This window comes from Temnothorax curvispinosus, unplaced genomic scaffold, assembly GCF_003070985.1.
Source record: "Temnothorax curvispinosus isolate PA1 unplaced genomic scaffold, ASM307098v1 QBEX01010810.1, whole genome shotgun sequence".
NCBI classification, from domain to species: domain Eukaryota; kingdom Metazoa; phylum Arthropoda; class Insecta; order Hymenoptera; family Formicidae; genus Temnothorax; species Temnothorax curvispinosus.
In genome coordinates this window covers 439,923-460,378 of record NW_020220590.1, presented here as the reverse complement: position 1 = coordinate 460,378, position 20,456 = coordinate 439,923, and the positions used below count along the sequence as shown (strand labels likewise).

Here is a 20,456-nt window from a genome sequence, read left to right as displayed (position 1 = left end):
GTGAATTACATCATAGACATAAGGAGCACAAAAAACTAGGACGATTTTTTAAAATATACCATGTTTGTTCGATGAATGTTGCGAATATAGATTAATGATTTTCTTGTTAAACGAAATAATTCGAAAGCAGATAACTAAACATTCATTTTTAACTATTTTCGCGTACTAAAATTGAGCCGATGTCGGATATTTATTTTAAATTATCCTCACAGATGACTTGTTTAACGGGATGTCGGGATAAATAAATTTACTTTACAGCGTGAATAATTTGATAGAAAAGTGATACATTATTGCTTTTGTGCCAATTAAATCATTCAACTTTGTCACGCCGTAATTTCCTCGCGAACGACATCGTTCCGCGGATCGTGGTTCGACACGAGGGCAAGCGGGGAATTCTCTCATTCGTGAAAAACCGTAATAGCGCGGACAGGTGTTACGTTTACGTGTGACTCGAATTGCCGCAGGACGAGAGAGAGAGAGAGAGAGAGAGAGAGAGAGAGAGAGAGAGAGAGCAGAAATTTTCTCGTTCATTCGTTCGTTCGCGAGGCTCGTAATAGCGCGAGCAGGTGTCGTATTATACGCTCCTGTGTCTATCGCCCACCCTTAAGGCATCGTGACTTCGCTCAGTAAGGGCGAGACTATTACTACGCAGGGTTGGATTGGATACGGGGGAAAAAAGCCCCGGCTTCCAGGACATTAGATGATCGCGCTCGTTATTTTTTTCCAACCGGAGCCTTCTCCGCTGTATTATCTTGGCCTACCGTTGACGCTTCGTCCCTCTCTTTCTCTCCTTCGTCTCCCTTCGGAGGTACCTCGTAAGACAGATGACCTGGTCATTTCACGCGAGCCACTAAATACAGGGTGTGTCCTATCGATATAACATGGGATACGTAATACCGCGGAATGCGCGGTAACCATTCATCTCTCTCTTTCTCTCTACGCGACTCTTGAAACGACTGTTTGAAAGAGAATTCGATTTCGTGCTCTCGCCGAAGTTAACGGGCCACAACGTTTTGCGCATCTCTCCTGCGGTAGATCTTGCACGGCTTGCGAAACTGGCTCACCGTCTCTCCTCACGTCGAACTTCAGAAAGTCATTTAATAATTAATTTCTAATTAATTTCGAGACATTTGCTAATTGACTTCTTACCTCGGTCGAAAAAGCCGATCTCCTCGGGATCAACCTTAGGACTTTCGACGTTGAACATTCCTGGTAATTGAAACTGCGCTAAAATTGCTTCAGATCGGCACCTCGACGGTGCATAAAGCAAAAGTCATTATTATCCATTAGTTTATGCAATCTATATTTGAATTTTCAAGGCTGAGAGTCAGCACACAACTTCGCTCTCGCTCAACTTTCCGCGAAAGAAAAGTTGATCCACAAATTTGCCGAGAACATCATGCTCCTCCAAGTTTGATGTAAACTTTATGAAACACCCCGTATACCAGCTAGATCCCGGTGCCTCCAATTTGTTTTCTCATGAATACTTTCCTCCGATCCTGGCGACGACGGCGTGAATGCACCGCTTGCGCAGTCGCACTCGCAATAAATACAGACAGTCGTCAGGAATGTCTGTGGATGAGAGTTTTAGGGTAGACCTCGATCACTATCTTAATTTAATTTCCATTAATTTTAATGGACATTTGTACGAAAGGACAAAGACCAGAATTGTAAAAAGGAAGGAATATGAGTTGATAAAATTCACATTTTCTCACAATTTATTAAAGTGACATTATTACATCAATAATACATAATGAAACAATAATATCATGAATTATAGAAAGGCTTTCGGACTCTTCTCAACCCACGAGCAAAAGTTCTAAAAATTTCGAGAGAAAAGCTGATATATCCAATAGCGTTACAAAACAAAACGTGAGATCGAATCGCGCTCCTAAATTCCGCATCAAATATATTCTTCATTGCATCACATTTCTCTCTAATACTACAATTACATAGATTAAAGTTTCAACTGCTTCGCGATCAGTCGCTCGAAATAGAGCGACAGCAATCAATTCTTAACGTTACCGGTCGTCTAATTTAGCTCCAACTGGCGTTATTTCGCGATGTCAAAATCAAGCGAGCAGCTAATGGGACATCGAGCATCAAAATACAAAGGAGCCAAACGACGATCCGCCTCGACGTTTCGCGTCGAGGGAAAGCTCGCGTTGAATCTCGCAGCAAGATAACGGGGGTATATGTACGTCGTCGGTCAATTCCGGGACACCCTATGGCGCGCCCCACGCACGGACAGCCCTGCGCGGCAGCGCGCTCGGCACGTTCTCCGCCACCGCCGCCGCCTCCACCACCACCGCCACCACCGTCGGCATAGGGGGTTGTACATCGCGCGGGCATCGAAACGCGTCGAAACGCGAGGCGGCCGGATCGGACTGACACGCGAATCGATCGGCGCCCCGTCTCTCGCGCGCGTCGTCGTCCTCTCTCTCGCGCGCGCGGCGGGTTATAGCGGCGTGCCCGCGCGACGAGGAAGCGTGCAGCGCAGCGCAGCGCGTCGCACGCGACAGCACGCGTCGCGGAGAACGAGGTGTTTCGCCGTCGGGTACGAGGGTGTGCGAGGTAGATCGTGGGAGCGAGAAGCGCGGCTGCTCCTGCTCGCAACACCGGCTGAAGCCGTCGCGCCGCGCCTCGCGCCTGAAGGCGAGAAATTTCGTGAGAAATTCAGCCGGTGTCGTCGACCCGCCACTGCCAACGCCGCCGCCACCGCCGTCGCCGGTCCGCGATCGGACCGCGATCGTTATCGAGATTTTCCCGCTGCGAGTGAGTGCGAGATCGCCTGGGGAAGAGCGTGAGAAACGGCAATTCGCCGATGGGAACGTCGAGATTCAGCGTCGGTAGCCGGCCCGGTTAAAACGAGATGAACGGTTCGCCCCGAGGTGCGCGTGTGTGATCGGTACTTCCATTGACTGATTTAAAAAAAAAGGGTAATCCCTCACAGGAGCACGGAAGTTGGGACTGGAATTTTTTGGAGGGGAAAACTTGCGAGCGCGATCGGCCGTGCGCGATTGTCCGGTATCTGCTGCGAAAGAAATCGTTGGGCTCTTATCAATTACTGTTGTCGAGGGGCAAGACGAAAAGAAGATGGAAAAGTGAAACCCCCAAATTGGTCCTAAATTAGCCGTTGAATCTTTGAGAGAGGTTCAACGAAAGCGGGGAAAGGGCAGAGAAACGAGAACGATCGTGTATGACTAACTACTGATGCGGTGAAATTTTCACTGTCAAGAATAAAGCAGAACGATTTGCGTCAATGAAAAACGGAACCGTTGTCGAAAAATAGAGTCGATTAACTCGAAAGCGAATTTCGCGAATCCACCTCGTCGGTTTCGACGATTTTGCCGTTTTTTACATGTGTTTTATATCGTCGTTTTTTTTACGGGCGATAGCACCCCTATACATCTTACATTTTTGACGGTCTTTTCTTCGCGGAAAAAGGAAATCCACGAAATAATACGAGGGGGAATGATCGATCACGGCGGAAATTGAGGACCGGTGGAGCAACAACGGAAGTATCGTGCGTGTGTCGAAGTGCACGCCTCGTGCAGCGCGGGTCGGCCGATCTGTCATCGCCATTGTCGAATCGCCTAACGGCGGCCCTAAGCCCCCGCAGGGAGGCAGCCCCAGAGAAGGACGATAATCCCCGCGGAGAAAGGCGGTGCTTCGTCAGGACGCGTTGCGCCATTTCAGGTGCGAGCCTCGAGCCTTCCGCTCGAGTGCTTCAGCGTGCCTCGGCTGCTTTAGGCGAGAGAAAGAGAGAGCTTGCTTTCTCTCTCGCGAATCACGCGGCGAAAGAAAGCGTTCAACGGACATCAAAAGACCCGGTGATTAATGAACGCGGGTAATTAAGAAACATTAAGGAGAAGGCTGCCGAAGGACTCTCCTCGAGATCCTCGTACTATTCGGAGAGAGCGTGTCGCCCTCCCCTTCCCCCTCCCGCCCCCGTTGCGCCCACCACCTCGAGAGGATCCTCGCCGGAGGACATCGCCGCGGGGTTGACGGTGGGAGGAGGCCGTCTACCTTCGAGGTAAGAGAGAGAAAGAGAGAGAGACAGAGAGAGAGAGGGAGGGCAGGAGAGAGGAAAGGAGAGAGAGAAAGAAGAGGGGTGGGAGGCCTTTAGGGGTGGAAAATCGTTGGAGAATACCGTCGCGGTGAAATCACTCCTCTCGAACGCTCGCGAGACGATCAGACCGCGAAGCATCCCCCGCCGGGGGCCCGTCCTGCTCCCTTGCCTGCCTTTCGCCCCCCCTTCGCCCTCTCGCCGCTTGGCTGGAAGTGGTGGAAGTGGATGTCTGATCTCGGACGGAATGACAATAAGACTCTCCTTTGATTAATCGACGGAACAGACAGAAAGAGAGAGGTAGAGACGGAGAAAGAGAGGGGATATAAGTGAGAGAAAGAGAGGGAATTAGTCCTCTCGCGAGACGACGGATTGTTTTGCAAGTGCTAAGAAGTTCCGGCTGTTAACACAGAACTGACTGAATATAACTCGAATCGAGTAACTTGGACATAAATCTACCGACTTGAAACCGAACGACAATTTGAATAGCGCCGTGCATTGAGACGTCACGTCTCCCCATTAAGGCCGACAAGATTGTTAAAATGTATTAACACACCAACAACCCTCTCTCGCGATAACAAGAAGGTATTCCCCGGTATCGACCTGTGGATCGTCCGGAACGTTTCAACGTGATAAGATACGTGTCGGAGTGTAACGAGTGCAACGATTAATCAACTGATTAACGATTGTCCCTCCCCGACTTAAAGGATAAAGTTGCTCGACTAATCCTTTCGTTGCATCCGGCCGTCGAGGAACTTTCCAGACATAGAGCAGCGCGCGCGAGGGGCAAGGCGCGCGACAATAACGCGAATGAATTTGGGAGGAGACGGGATAAGTAGAGTGGATCGAAATTAGAATCGTGTGCAGCCCAGTGGAAGAGGGTCGGCGCTTGATCAGGCGGACCGGCCGACCCAAGCCAAGCTCACAAGCTGCACTACTGAAAAGAACTCATTTACTTAAAGAGATCGTTCGCATTACGGCCCCTCCGTCTCTGTAAAATTGTGTGTTACACAAGTCGCGGAGAATGATTGGACGAGGCGCGTCTCTATCCGCGAAACGCGACAATAAGACGTACACGCGACGCGTTAACAGTAAAATAATTTGTAATAATCGATCATAAAGCGACGAGAAATATCGACGGAATTCCGATGCCGGCCGGATGTTTTCAAATGTCCATCTTTATTTGAGCCGGCGACAGGCGTCAATTTGAACGGTGAGTAATCTGCGCCTCCATGCATCTTCCTGGACGAGTGACGAATGCGCCGGGGCGTAATCGACAACGATAAGCGAATACGTTAACAAATCGCAGTGTGGACAACGGGAGAATTTGCGCGATCGGGAAAGGACGGACAGTAAGGTGGGCTGCGTGACGAAATCCTATTATCGACAAAGAAGAGTTTGATGGGCATGAGAAAAATAATGGTAATGTAGCAGCTGCAGCAAGAGAGCAATTGTACACCCTTAAATCCGAGGACAATAACGTTAAGCGGAGGGTAATCAAAGGCAACCACGTGAAAACAACGAGTAACAACCGCTGTTGAACTCGATATCGCGACGTAATAAAAAAAGACGACGATATATTTTAGCAACGAATCGATCGGGGAAAGGATAAAAATAGTGACAGTAATAGGTGCGAGAACGTTATCCTGAAATATTAAGTCGATGCAAAAGGTTTGTCCGTATATGACTTCTTATTTGTCTCTAGACATTATTTCTGACATTCTTTATTGCCGATTTTATCAATCTTAATAATTGCACGAAAATTCTCAAAAATTTGCAAGTTTAAGTATTATTTGTAAAAATTGGTAAAAATAAATTTTACGAAGGACTTTGCTTACCAACAAAATTTTACTATTTAAAAACATTTCTTTCTTACTTATTAACGCGCAAAATTTGATACAATTAATATAACAATTTAAAGAATAGCGCAATATGTATTTTGACATTCTAAAGTAACAACGAAAGGCCCGGCAATCCTTTTGCGCTGATTTAGCAGTGATATACAGTACAACGAGACTCGGACTATAGTCCTTATAAAGGGCACAGTGAAGGCAGTGCGGATTTGTCAGCCAGGCACTTCGATGCGCCTCGACAGCGGACGAGCTTCGAGCTTGAAGGATCCACGCGCGAGTCGGTGAGTCGGTGTCCTCTGCGTGTTCGTCGTCCCTGCACGCGCGCGGCCGGGACATAAGGAGCCGGCGGAGGCAGGTCCTTCCCGGTGTGGAATGACAATAAGGGGGCGCCGTACCCGCGGGGTGGTATTATGCAGGGGACGACGGATTTGAGCGTGCCACCCAAGTGCCCGGCGAAGGTGTCGCATCCCCTTCGTGGGATGGCACTCGGAACGCTGGCCGAGATAGCGGTGAGACTCGTGATTAGCGGCTACATATTCGCCGTGGTCGTCTACGTGAACGCCAGCGGCAACTGGGATAAGGACGATGACCTAGGTACGGCGGCGGCGAACTCGAGCACGAACCGGTCGCACGAACGATCGAGATTAACCACTTCCCTGACCCGCGCGAGCGATATATACGTATTCCTTTCGAGCGTGTCCCGAAATTACCGCGGTTATCCCCCTGGACTGGAAATCAATTTTCCCGATATTTTTCATTAACAAAGGAGATACGAGAGGTGTCGTCTCATTGCATTTTCTAAAATTGAAAAGTATAACTTTTTAATTGTGTCACGTTTTCCTGATGGCGACTCGAGCCTCAAAAGTCCGTTAAAGTAACATTCATTTAAAGTTACAACTCGTTATTTAATAACGAGAAATAATGTTTATCGATTCTTCGAACCTTAATTTCTGAAATTGGAGATACGTGTTTAATTTAATTTAGAATGAAGAGTTCTTCAATTGCTAAATTACTCGAAAACTATCGGTACCTCAATATTCTCGTTGGGAAATCGATATTCATAAGTCGGAGGAAATTGTAGCTGAAAAAAACTCATTTTGTGATTTTTGGGCACAAAACGGTCGTTTGTTATTTGTTTCTTTTTTTTTAACGAAATGTGAAAATGTGATAAAAACCGAGTAGGTTATAAAAAGAAGCGTATATGTGAGCGCGTATGTGTTTCACACAAAAAATATATTTTATTTCGAGCGTTATTAAAAAAGAGAAGGAAGAAGAGAAAATTGAATAATAAAAAAACAGAAAGGATGTTTTTTTGCGGTCGGTTTCCCGCAAAAATACCTGGGGAGGGAAGTGGTTGTGAAGCTATACGCGGTTAACGATTCCCGCTGCTTTTCCGTAGATCGTATTATTATTTCGTTGTGCGCGATATATCGCCGAAGATTAACAAAGAAGGAAAATTTTCCTTGATCAGAGCCCCACAATGGGTCCCTTAATTCTGCTGGTAGCTTCGTTTGCCGTGCACACTCAGCATGTCCGGCGCAGAATGGAACTCTATATGGCTTTTGTGCGCAAAATGGAACCCAATACGTATTTCATAAATGCATATTGAAAAGTGGAAAACTGACAAAGTCATGAAATTGAAAACTGTTAGAATCGATATTTACAAAGTTATCATTTTTAAAATAAAACTGGGTCAAAAACGCAAAAGCAAGGCTGAATGTGCTCCCTTAAAACGCGGTGAAATAGTAAATAAGTTGCCTGTTAATGCATATATACGGTTAATGCCTTGATGAAAAGTGCGAGGCTTTTACAAGTTTTGAATTTATAATCCATCCCGCTTACAGCCGTTTGAAAATTTTTCACTCAATTTTCAGCTTTTTTTCGTAATTACACGAAAACGGCCATATCTCTTATCTCAAACTTTTATATTCACAGCTATTTTCCAGTTGCATTCGCGCCTTGTCAGTTTTTTATTTATAATCTTCGAAATGCCTTCCGCATAAAAAATGACACGCGTTTAAATAGATGGAACAGATAATAATCGCGCTGATACGATGCTAAAAAAGATAAATGGCTCGTGGCATGTACATTTTTCATCGGGGCGTCACAAACAAACGTAAAAGCGATATCCTGCCGGAAGAGTTCGTATTCGTGTTACAGACGTCGTTCGATTGATGAAAATTGCGGCATATCGGAAAACGGGAAATCAGACGCGCCAGCTTGTTGCAATACCGGAAATCACTCGGAGCGTGAAACTTGCTCAAAGAAATGTTATGCGCGACGTAATTATATTTCGCGCTGCCGGATGGAAACTCTCCATTATGCGCGAAAACGAACTTCATTAGTGATATTTTTCAAGCTGCTTTCCCGTCTCTTTATTCGTAAGAAGCAAAGCAGCTTCCTTTTTATATGTCGCGCGCGGCAAAACTCTTTCTCGCGTCAAAATGGAATGTTAAATTGGAGGGAAATGTCTCTTTTAAGATATCTACACATCCTCGAAGCGACTCTATTTCGCGAAACGCGTAATGATATTACTCGCTCGTAGTTCAAGATCCTCACACACAGCTGCGTTACTCCAGGGTAATTTAAAATCACGCCAAACAATGGGAGCAAAAAAAATTTAATCTCAAGTTTTTCGCTGCTAAATCTCGTTTACCTGAATGGCTTGTGAGTTTAGTTTACTTATAATACTTCCTACTAACTTAATAACTTTCTACGTTCTTTCGTGACATAAAAGCTGGCGTTACAGCTCATTTAACTTATTAACCATATAATTAGCAATTCAAAAAACGTCGTAAGTTACTAAAACATAATGGTCTTTGAATTTACATTTAAAATTCAAAATTACATAATATTAAATAATACCTCCGTGCATTCGACAGAATTATTAACTCAATTATTAAGCGACCCGTAATGCTTGCCTCTAAAGAAAACAGACGAGGTATTGTAAGTAAAATTATTTAGCATTCAAGTTAATGAGATTTAACCAAGAAAGAAAAGTCGCACTGTTGTTTACAGCAAGCTTCAAAGAAACCATTAAAAATTAGAAAAATTGAAAAGATTTCGTGATTCCCCTTCAATCTTAATTTCAACCATTTGAACTATCGATTGAAGAAGATTATTTACTGCTCAGAGAAGTTATTAAACCACTAATTACTGTGCAATAATATCCTTTCGTAGATAATCTTTGGCTGTCTTTATCAATCACGTTGAATATGCCACGCAAGTGATATTTTCATCTCGGTTTAAAAAATTTATCTGAACCTTTTTTTTGTGTGCACGCGTTCAATACGTTTAACCCTTAAATGCCCCCTGGGGTCTAGCGGACCCCAGACCCTTTACAATGATATATATTTTCAAATGTTCTTGCCAAAAATGGAGCTCATGCTTCCATTGATGATAGTTAAATGATTGACCTACCCGTTTGTACACTTAGCAGTACTCAGTTTACTTAATTTTTTATACTATGTTGAAATTGAAATTTTAACAATATAAGCATTTTATTCTCTTTTCTAAGCCTTGAACAACATTGAAAAAAATTTTCATAACTAAAGATAAAAAAATCAATGAGTAAGGAGACATTTTTCATGCTGGGGTCTTTTAGACCCCTCATGTCATTTACGAGATTCTTGAGAGGTGTGGCATTTAAGGGTTAATAAATAAACCCGCTGATAATAATAAGTGCATGGTAAATAAATGTTGCGTTTGATAGATACGCTTGCTGCTTTATTTAATTAAATTTAATTTAATTCAGCTATATATAAACCGCGATAAGACACGCTAGCGTCACGGAGTCATTTCGCCGGCAATTAACGCGTTAACCACCTTTCTTCAACGTGTCTCCAGTGTCCACGTCTAAGGTCAGCGCCGTACTTGGCCGTACCGCCACTTTGCCTTGCGACATTGAGCCGTCCACGCGAGAGGATCGCGTCTACATGGTCCTTTGGTTCCGCGATTACGCGGTGAAGCCCATATACAGGTAAGCGCAGCTGGGCCACCTAGGAAAGCTTTTGAAGAGAGAGGAGGGCTCCTCAGGGCTCAAAAACACGTTAGAAAGAAAGAAAAGAAAATTCAGAATTATTCGCGAATTACTTAGAGAAGTGGGGATGAAATGTTACGCAGTTTCGATGTGCGGGGACGAGCGTTCAACAAGGCCCTGAACTGGTCGGACAGCACCGCCGTGGGACCCAGGGCCTACTTCATCACCGTGACGAAGCCGGCCGCGCTCTCGTTGGAGGCGGTCCAGCTGGACGACGAGGGGATCTACAGATGCCGGGTGGACTTCAAGAACTCGCCGACCAAGAACTTCCAAGTGAATCTCACGGTGATCGGTGAGGAAACTCATTACCGTAACGACCGCGTAACACCGCGCGCGCTCCCGGTATGATTAACTGCGGCCCCGCGGTAACGCGTAAAACGCCCCCGTAGGATCGTCTCGTAGTCCCGCGCTAACATCAGAAGAAGAAGGAGAGCGAGCGGAATTAGCTGCAGTTAACGTCGGCCGATATGCAGGGTCTTTTTTCATCTCGGCGCAAAGTTAAACTTGCCGGAACAATCTCCGTCCCGTCTCGCGCGGTTTCGCTAATTGAAGGGCCCGCCGCTGCGGCAGTCTAACCCACTTTCCTTCGAAGTTCTACGGGGAGGGGAGGGCAAGGGAGGGTCAGGGGAGAGGGAAGGGAGAGGATGAAGTGAAGGAAGCAGGGGATGAATTAATCGAAATTTCATTTTTGCAAGTTTAAAATTAACTTTCGCGAGCTCTCCTTAAAAAGTCGGACTAGACCGACTGGGTCATTATCCGTCAATTATGGAAAGCGAACCGCCGGTTCGCGGAATTGTTCGCAGTGCCGCCGCACCAGCTACTCATTTACGACAGTTCCGGGGTGCAGGTGGAGAGCGTCGCCGGGCCGTTTCAAGTCGGCGTGGAGTTCGGTCTGTCCTGCGAAGTGAGGGGAGGTGAGCACACTGAATCTGTATTCCGATTCGTCTCTTTGTGATTTCTGTCCTTTAGGATAAATTTCGTGCAAACACGACGAGGCTTTACGAGCCCTTATCTGTGCCTTGAACTTCCGCTCGCGGTTATTTACATTATACGCTCTCGGTTTTGCGCTTGTGCATATTTGACATCCCGCTATGAAAATGGTAAATCAACGTTATCGTCGCGGTTAATTATAATTTGGGACACGCAGTGTCCGCGCGTATCGAAATTTCTTTATAATCCCTCTTTACAATTAACATAATTAAATGACAGAGGACGGGAAGTGAGATACGGTATTTCGCAGATAAAGCCAAATTTCTCGTCGCATTTACAGTTTAAAAGTTGGCGATGAATTTATCATTACATGTGTATATATACAGGTAATATAACCACGCGTTCTCGAGCTTGTAAAATTTTATCCGTTAATTCCTCTCCCTGAGAGAAATCAGCTTTCTCATTAATATGTTTAGTCGAGATACGAATCTCGGCGAGAGAGCGACAAATTACCCGACCGGGGGCCCCTCTTTACGCGCTTATAAATCCCAGCGTGACCCCCGCCCCCCTCACAAGATCGCGTGAACAAATAAAAAGCGTGGAGATACCGCGGGGGTTATCGTTAGCAATTAAATACGAGCCCGGCCTCCAAGTGGCCGGGTATTACGCGGCCGCGCCCGATCGGAGACACCCGGTATTAAGGGTAATTATGGCCCCGGTGATTTGTCTGCTGTCACGCGAGACTGATCGACGACGAGGCGAGCGGGTGGAAAAGAGGGTAGGGGGGGGGGAAGTTAATTAGCCGCGTATAATTTCCGTGCTTTCCGCGCGCGCGAAGGGAAACCCACCCCGGTGGTGAGCTGGCTGGTGAACGGCAAGGAGGTGGACGGCAGACTCGAGGAGTTCGGCCAGAACATCGTCGTCAGCAAATTGACGGTGCCGCAGCTGCGCCGGGAACACCGCAACACCACGTACAAATGCCAGGCGGCCAATACGCATCTCATCCCGCCGCTGGAGAAGACCGTGATCCTCGACGTTTATCGTGAGTACCTTTTTTTACCCGATCCCACCTGGCCGAAGAAAATTTCCGTCTCCAGAAACCCTTGTTCTTCGGCAGCGCTTGATCTCTCTCTGGTTCTAGCCAACAGCGCACGCGGCGTGAAAATTTGTGGGAATTTACTTTTTTTTTTTCACGTGTGATAATTTTTCGTGCAAAAGCAAATGAGTTTTAAAGCTGCCAAACGGAGGAAATGTTTATATAAAAAGAGCGAGTGTCATCCAAAAGAGTTAAACGCGTCGTCCCGTTTGACACGCGATCAAAGCGTCATGCAGTCGGCCGCATTTCAGAAAGTCGCGCGTGTGTCGTGATCTCAATTAAACGAGGTAACGAGCACATTTGACAAAAATATGGCATTTATTTGCCGCAATATTGGTTGCACAATCTCTAATTACGCTTTTGCAAAGTTAATCAAAATCCCCGCGGCATTCAACCCGTTAATAATTCATATTAGTTTAATTTCGACCGCGGAAAGTAATCCTTTCGCGTTTCTGGTATCGGCTCGATAAATTATTGGCAGGTTTGTTGAAGGTAGAGGAACGGCGACCCTGGTGCGTGGATAACCAATGGCCCGCGCGCACCGCGAAAATAAATTCAGCTTCCTTTAATTATTCAACTTGAACAAATCTCGAACGAGCGGAATAATCGGTTCATTTTTTTTTTGCCCCTTTCAAACAATTTTATTTATATTAAAAGCGCTGTTTATAATCTTCCAAAATCGATATCGATCGGATTAACGTTAAATGCACTTTATATATAACTGTTTTAATTGAAAATCATCGCCTGCAATCTATAAACGCGATGAGACGTGAAAAAATTTAAAAAGCGATAGTCGTCACAGAGGTTTAGAATGGACACCAGGGAAGATTTCTAAGTATTAATTATGAATTCCTATGGACCTCGTGACTTTTTGACGCGGATCGTGTTGGAAACTTTTAAGGGAGCATAAAAAGCTACGATATTACCCGCGATATGGAGCGCGCAATAAACGCGATTCCGCCGGTTGGTTCCAGTAAAACCGCTCACCGTGAAGATACTGTCGAAGCTAACGGTCATGGAGACGGAGAAGGACTACTCCATCACCTGCGAGACGGCAGGCTCGCATCCCCGCGCACGCATCACCTGGATCGAGGGAAACGAGACGTTCCGGAACGGCAAGGTCTCGATAACGAAATACTTTTCTTCAAACGTCGATGTCGCGCACGTCGACACTTTTTGACACGTTCCCCCGAATTATCGCCGGTCCCCTGCAACTTTCGAACTGTGCCAGCAGGTAATGGAGAGCGGAAACGCGTCGATGGTGCTGAGTACCCTGATGTTCTCGCCCGTCCCCGACGATCACGACAAGATCCTCAAGTGCCGCGGCGAGAACCCGGCCCTGGCGGACGCGTACTTGGAGGACTCCTTCAAGTTGAATGTCGTCTGTAAGTGGCGGGCGCCCGTTTCTTCGGCGCCGCTTTTTATCACGCGACAAATCAGACCTCGATTACCGCGAAATCAATTTGTCGCCGATAACGTCCCGCGAGAAACGTTATATATATCTATAAAATTATATTTTTATATTTTATATCGCTATATTTTATGATCGTCTTTTAATAGCAATTCTTTTGGCATTACGGTATACGATATCGTTTATCTGGTGAGAAGCACATCTGCAATGTAGATAGAAATTATTTAAGCCGCAGGATGTCGAGAAGATATCTCGATCAATTGACGTTTATTGACTGTAACGATATTTCTTCACTGATACTGATTAGCAGGTAATAATTCAAACTCGGTCGAACGATTTAAAATCTGCACACGATTATGCCACGGTATAAATGGCACTCAACAAGTTTCGCCGTGTTTCTCCCGGTGGAAATGTGTGAAAATGGAAATCTGTTAAATTGTTAAATCCATTGTACGCGAATAACCGGCATGCCTTATTAATACCTTCTCGCTCTTTCGCGTTTTCCGCCGGCTTCAATATTTCACGTCCATTTTCTCGAAACACACCGAAATATTTCATTACGGTCGCGCCACGTGAAACATTGAAGAACCCGAGAAATTCTCCGCTTTCTCTTACAGTCCCGCCTAAGGTGCAGCTGCATCTGGGCAGCACTCTGAACGCGGAGAACATAAAGGAGGGCGACGATGTGTACTTCGAATGCAAAGTCCGCGCCAATCCGGAGCATCACAAAATTACTTGGCGCCACAACGTAAGTTCCACCTTCGGCAACGAACCCACTTTAATCCCGGTGTGTTTGCCTCCGCTGAGGCTGCAGTCTCACTTTTAAAATTTCGATCGCTCGAGCTTTGGCTCGAGCCACCAAACAGTTCCCGAGTTTTCTCAAAAACAAAAAAAAAAGTTTTAGTGATTAAGCGCGAAAAGCACACACGCGTACCCACACACACACAGCGGTCCGAAAAATACGAGATGCCCGAACTTTACGTTTCCATTCGCACGAGAATGGGTAATGACTTTTTTATTTCGATAAGGATCGGTTCGAGTCACGATACTTTACGACGGAACTTTTAAAGCGTTATCTGAAACTTGCGAGAAAATGTCAGTTTTACGAAAGAAAAAAAAAACAATTTTGCGCGGGAGGAGGGAGGGCAGCTCGGGAAAATTTTCGTCTCTTCATGTCATACATGTGCATTTACTTCTCCGAGCATGGCAAATATCGTGTCGCCTCACGTTTATTGCGTGGATATTTCGCGACACGACTATTCATAAACGGAAATAAACTTGGCATTTTCTTGGAAAATTTCGCCTCTACCGTCTCCGTAAAGCGGGAAATTTGGGAAAGGTGTATCGAAGCTGGGCGGAATATACATATGAAATATTTATACGGAGAAAGAGAATCCATTAAAAGGGAATCCCCCGGTAGACGGCGACGAAGACGGGTTCGCGCCGAAGACGAAAAGCTTTACACGCGAAATCTATTTGTCACGTTCCTTTCTTATTACCGAAGAAATATGGCGGAAAAAGCTATCGTTCTGGAATCTCTCAACCTCCGTGTTAAACGCGTTAATCCATCAATGACAGGGCGGCGTGCTGACGCAAAACTATTCCGCCGGTATCATCATGAGCACCCAGAGCCTGGTGCTGCAGGGCATAGGGCGCGACAACGCGGGAAATTACACGTGTCTCGCCAGCAACGATCGCGGGGAGACGACGAGCCCGATTGTGAACCTGAGAGTGCAGTGTAAGTAGATACGACAAGTTCGAATCGATAACAAGGACTTCGGAAAGTGAATGTGTAATCTCGACGCGAGTACCACGCCGGGCGATTCGAGGATGAATCGAATTTCAAATTGAAGGAGATCTCCGCGGATAGGGAAAACATTTGCGCCACAAAAAATTTACGGCGCACTTATATTATATTCCGTCACAAATAAATTTGGATCCTTGTACACTTGTTGTTTGTGATATAAACAATTATGAATATTAATATGAATAAATATATGCATTTATTTATATCACAAATTAACGGTGCGATTTATATATAAAAGTAAATTATTGGCATGTTTAATTATTAAAAAGGTATTATTATGGGAGAATTAACCTCCGACCTTTTCACTGCTAAAAGTTACATTTAACGTTGTTTCTATTTCCTCTATATAGTAAACTCCGAAATACGCGTTACACAATATGCCAACCGCGCGTAATTGTGTTCGGGAACGAAATATCTCGGACGTCAGATATGAGGGATTACATTTTAGAAGCCAATTTATTTTCAACCCTCCCGTCTAAGCCCTACGGCGAACAATATAATTCTCCCGATTAAGGGCGAATAAAACGGCTCTTAAACTCGGCATAATGCCGCTGTCGAAGTTCCGCCGATCAATAGTAGAGACGTGAAAAAAGAAAACGAAAAAAAAAAAACACAGGAAGAAAAATTCCACATTTTTATCGTCTGTTCGACCAAAGACGCGTGTTCCCTTTTTCCTTTTCTTCCACGTGCGATCCAGTCGCGCCGGTCTGCAAGATGAAGGAGGTGACGATTATCGGGGCCTCGCTGGAGGAATCCGTGAAGGTGCGCTGCGAGGTAGACGCCGATCCGAGCGAGGTGGACTTTGTCTGGGAGTTCAACAACAGCGGCGAGAACTTCGAAGTCGCGCCGGCCAAGTTTGACGGCAACAACGGCACCACGAGCGAGCTCGTCTACACCCCCGAATCCGAGAGGGATTACGGCGCCCTGACCTGTTGGGGTAGGAACGCGATAGGGAAGCAGGAGGCGCCCTGCATCTATCAAGTCATTCCGGCAGGTGATATCTTACACGTTCATATCGAAGGAAGAGAGAGAGAGAGAGAGAGAAAAAAAGTGGGAGATAGAAACTTATTCGACGGAAATTTATTCGACTGCATTTCTTCTTTTTTTTCCCACTGCGAATCATAATCCGGAAGAAATCCACGCTCCGTCCCTCCCGTTTTCCAGGAGACAAACAAACGCGTCGGGGATTCCGTGAAAATATTTAAACACCGTGCGCGTACTGCTGCATCTCGCGTCGAAAACACGTAATATTTAGATGTTCATATTTAGAACTTTACGCGGATATTTACGCTTTCCTTTTTTCTTCCCCATTCGACTCGCTTGCAGCCGGCTTATCGCGCCGTACGTCACAAACTCGAAAATATTTGTTTTATCGTTCATTTTCTGCGAGACGGGCCGTGTCGCGCGGCCGTTCCATCATAGTTTACTTAAATCGTACCGCTTTTGCATCCGAGGGAAATTCAGACGCTCAAGAAAATGAAAAACGCGCTTTAATTATATTTTTCTTTAGTTTCTCTTTTTCTCTATATACCCTACATGTAACTTTTTTCACTTTCTCGATAGTATAGGGATTAGAACGTAAATTCTTCAAATCTCGAGGTGAAGACGTCTTTTTCGCTTAATACCAAAATTAAATGCGAGAAAAATATGTCTGAGCAGTGAAGCCGAATCCCCTGAACAATTGCACCATCAAGGCGTCGCTCAATCAAAGCTCGGAAATCCTGGAGGTCGAGTGCGTGCCGGGATACGACGGCGGGCTCCACCAGGAGTTCCGGCTGGAGGCTTACGAGGTGCTGACCGGCAACCTCCGGGTGAACGCGTCCAGCGTGTCGGCTGATCTGCCGATCTTCCGGATCGCCGTGGCCGATCTCCTGCCGGCCACGCACTTCTACCTGGTGACCTACGCCGTGAACGCCAAAGGCCGCAGCGAAGTGTCGCTGTTGGAAGACATAATGCTGCGCGATTCCGAGAAGCACACAGGTAGTAATTGAGTTGTAGAAAGGACTTTTCATTCTAATGTTAGAATTGAACTTTCATCTCATGCATGATTTTATCTCATTCCTCTCTTTTTCCTTTTATACTTTATCTATAGATATATTGTCCAGCCATCTATATATATATGTATAATAGGCAATAATAAATGGCAGAAATATAGGAACCCTAAAGGAACGGTTCTTCTATATATTCCCAAACGTTGTTCTAATTTCCGGAAAGATCATTCCATTCTGAAGGTTTGTCCTTTTGTAACTGATTCGACTGAGGAACCCGATTTAGAATGTATATTTCAGGTTTTCCCCCGGGAACAAATTAAATCAGATAAAATTGATGATATCCTGTGGAAGACTATCTTAAAAAAGATTCATTGCAAATAATACAATTCGACAGTTAAAATTGAAACGACTAATTCGAAGATTATTTTAATCTCCATTTCCGATATATTGGCATCAATTAATCATTTTGACAAAACCATGACAGAATAGAAATCATGTCCAATGTAATAATAAATCTAAACAATAATTCAGCTGATTCCACAAATTACAGATCCAATGATTAAAAAAATATTCATGTCATGTCTCTTATTTTTAGTTTATTATCTGCTGTACAGGGAAAATCCATAAATGCTCTTTCCGTTTGGTAATAAATCACGTTTCATCTTTATTAGAGATTTGCAATGTATTCGATTCGCTAAACAAAACTACTGTCATGTGTTCTCATTTTACGAATAGAAAAATACCAATTTATTTTTAATTAAAATATCTTCCACATATTAAAATTTTCTGGAAAAGAAGGAGAATATAGTGCCACTCTATATCATAACTCAAGACAACAGCAATTTAACGCAATCGCTGCCGCGCACCATATAATTAACACAATTAACGGTAATTACAATTCGTCTGATTATATTATGATAAAATATATTTTCTAATAACGTTAATTTTATCCTGCCGCAATTAATTGCGATTAATCTTGTGCGTACGACTAACGATCGTCGAATAAAGTCACCCGAAGCGTAACGAGGGATGAATTTTTATCACGCGTGATAAAGGCAGCGCGCATAGATCCCCATCGCAGGACGAAATGGTTTTTTTTCCCCCAGACACCGGGGTCAGCATGCTGCCGTTGATCCTGCTGCTGGTCGGCTGCCTGCTGGCCTTTGGCGCGACCGTGATCTCCGTGATGCTGATGATGTATCGACGACGCGGCACCACGTCGCCGGTGCACATCGAGCCTTACATGAAGCAGCCGATAATCACGCCGCCGGACTCGAGGAACAATTCGATGCTGGACGTGACCCACGGCGACCACACGTACTTCGTCGAGTACACGCTGAAGCAGGTCACCGATTACGCGCTCAATAATCAACCGGACATCATACAGTCGCCGCAAGGTATCGCCATGATGAAAGATGTCACCTCGCGATCTGACCAAACCCCGATCGATCTAATATTCGTCTAATATCTGTCGCGAGGTAATAGGAAAAAGAAATCGCGTCAACAAAAGTGAGTCGTTTTAAAGATTTATGGAAAGCGGAGATTCGAACGGGCATTCGGGAAGCCTTGTGATTTCTGTCGAACTGTCATTTTCCGATCGTGTTACACGCTATTTTGAGGTCGACACTTCGCACCAAACGTTCCTACCAAATAATAAACTTTTATTTGAATACGGCGAAAGATAGATATTTTCAAAAACTATTTGCAGAAAACGAAACTTATAATTTAAAGAGCACTCTTCTCTGCAGAGTACATTTGACGAGATTTTTTTTTTTTTTTTAGTCACCCCGTCCGGTCTTCGTCCTCAGCGCTTTATTTAAATTGTTCGAAAGCCGTCAATGTAAAGCGGAATAACGTGAATGTTTCAGACCAAGAGAAGATCAAACGCGAGCCACAACTGTTTTTGCCAGTGAGACCGGACACGCTGTTCGCGCCCTATGACATTCACAAGCAGGGACTGCAGACGAACAGATGCAGCGTAAGTCATGCCAAAAAATATACAGCGGTATTTTTTTGAAAAAAAAAGGCAACGGTTGAAATAACGTAAATAATGCACCGTTGCAGTCTGTATAAATTAATCCGATATCAATTTATGTTCTACTACCGCACCGTATACTCGGGAAAGATCCTACTTTAATTCTTATTCGGGATAATTGCCACGGAGTGATGTACGTGTCTTGATCCTTAACGAATCGTATAATGAGTTCTCAAATTATCTCGAAAGAGGGATTAGGATAATTAAGTAAATAATAACGTGAAATGTGCCTTTGACTCTTTCCCCTCGATTCTTCACGTAGATAGGAAGTTTCAATAAGCGCGGCGAGATTCCGAACTCCGATTTGGAAGATTAGAAATTTAATCTGCCGTAGATTGAATTTCTATCGATCGCTTATAAATTAAGCCCGGCTATCTAACCAATCTCAGTTTAGCTGTCGCGCGACCGGCATATAACCGTTATGAATAATATCAATCTTTCCGGAGGTCGGAGAGAAAGCCGAGGAAGCGCGATCGCTATACTACTTTCGATTCCCAATTCTGTTTCTCCGCGCGGCGCGTGGAGAGAGTATTAATTAGATTTAGACCCCGATATCTCCTCTTGACTTAACAGCTGAACCCGTTCTCCGCCAAGTCCTGGGAGCCCATCAGCTTCAAAGCCGATCGCAACCTGATGAAGGAGATCATCATCGCCAATTCCATACCGGGCCCGGAGAGCTGCGTGTAAACTTGATCGCGGGAGTGAATCCGGAGACGCAAACACACATACTTACACACAAGACGATACCACACACAGACACACACACACACACGTCCACACATCCACACACACACACACACACACACACACACACACAGCATATCATAAGGACGATCAATTTCGGAAGCCTGAAAACTGTATCGCGCGCCGTCGCTCGGATGCCACGACGGATACACGCGGATATCAAGGACAAAGTCAACGAATCTCGTGTCTCGCTTGTTAACGCGCGCCGGGGTGACATATCACGATGACGATATCGTAGCAGACATATCAGCATATCGTAGCATATCGTGGCGCGCCACGATCTCTCCCGAGATCATCGAGAGTCTTAGGATTTTCCCCGCCGATCCAGCGCGAGACCGGGGCGAGGAGTCGCGGAGTCGTCGCGAGACGATTTAGTCGCATAATTTAATCGAACGCTACACGTGGTGTACTATTCCAAGTTTAATATATTTTGTGTCAAGTCTTAAAAGGTCTCGTCATTTCATAGCGCCGTATTATCACG

At 45.2% G+C, this 20,456-nt stretch overlaps 1 protein-coding gene across 4 annotated transcripts; it reads left to right on the top strand.

Moving 5' to 3' along the window:
• The first annotated feature begins 2,377 nt into the window (after nucleotides 1-2,377).
• On the top strand, nucleotides 2,378-20,423 carry LOC112460805 (nephrin-like). 4 transcript variants are annotated; one of them, XM_025025684.1, is made up of 15 exons: nucleotides 2,378-5,740; nucleotides 6,066-6,516; nucleotides 9,769-9,901; nucleotides 10,045-10,253; nucleotides 10,765-10,875; nucleotides 11,730-11,933; nucleotides 12,962-13,107; nucleotides 13,222-13,372; nucleotides 14,016-14,146; nucleotides 14,977-15,136; nucleotides 15,903-16,199; nucleotides 16,865-17,185; nucleotides 18,303-18,593; nucleotides 19,065-19,174; nucleotides 19,805-20,423. In XM_025025684.1, the coding sequence occupies exons 2-15, from the start codon at nucleotides 6,333-6,335 to the stop codon at nucleotides 19,916-19,918; spliced, it is 2,562 nt and encodes an 853-aa protein (XP_024881452.1). In that variant the 5' UTR covers nucleotides 2,378-5,740; nucleotides 6,066-6,332; the 3' UTR covers nucleotides 19,919-20,423. The 4 variants fall into 4 exon arrangements, with proteins under 4 accessions (XP_024881452.1, XP_024881451.1, XP_024881449.1 ...); XM_025025683.1 differs by having other exon boundaries at nucleotides 6,063-6,516; XM_025025681.1 differs by having other exon boundaries at nucleotides 6,023-6,516.
• The last annotated feature ends 33 nt before the right edge of the window (nucleotides 20,424-20,456 follow it).

Bases quoted from the DNA above. Each gene is read 5' to 3' on its own strand.
- LOC112460805 (XM_025025684.1), top strand. From the start codon at position 6,333: ATGCAGGGGACGACGGATTTGAGCGTGCCACCCAAGTGCCCGGCGAAG. The intron at 18,594-19,064 runs GTATCGCCATGA...TGAATGTTTCAG, and splicing joins CATCATACAGTCGCCGCAAG to ACCAAGAGAAGATCAAACGC. The intron at 19,175-19,804 runs GTAAGTCATGCC...TTGACTTAACAG, and splicing joins TGCAGACGAACAGATGCAGC to CTGAACCCGTTCTCCGCCAA.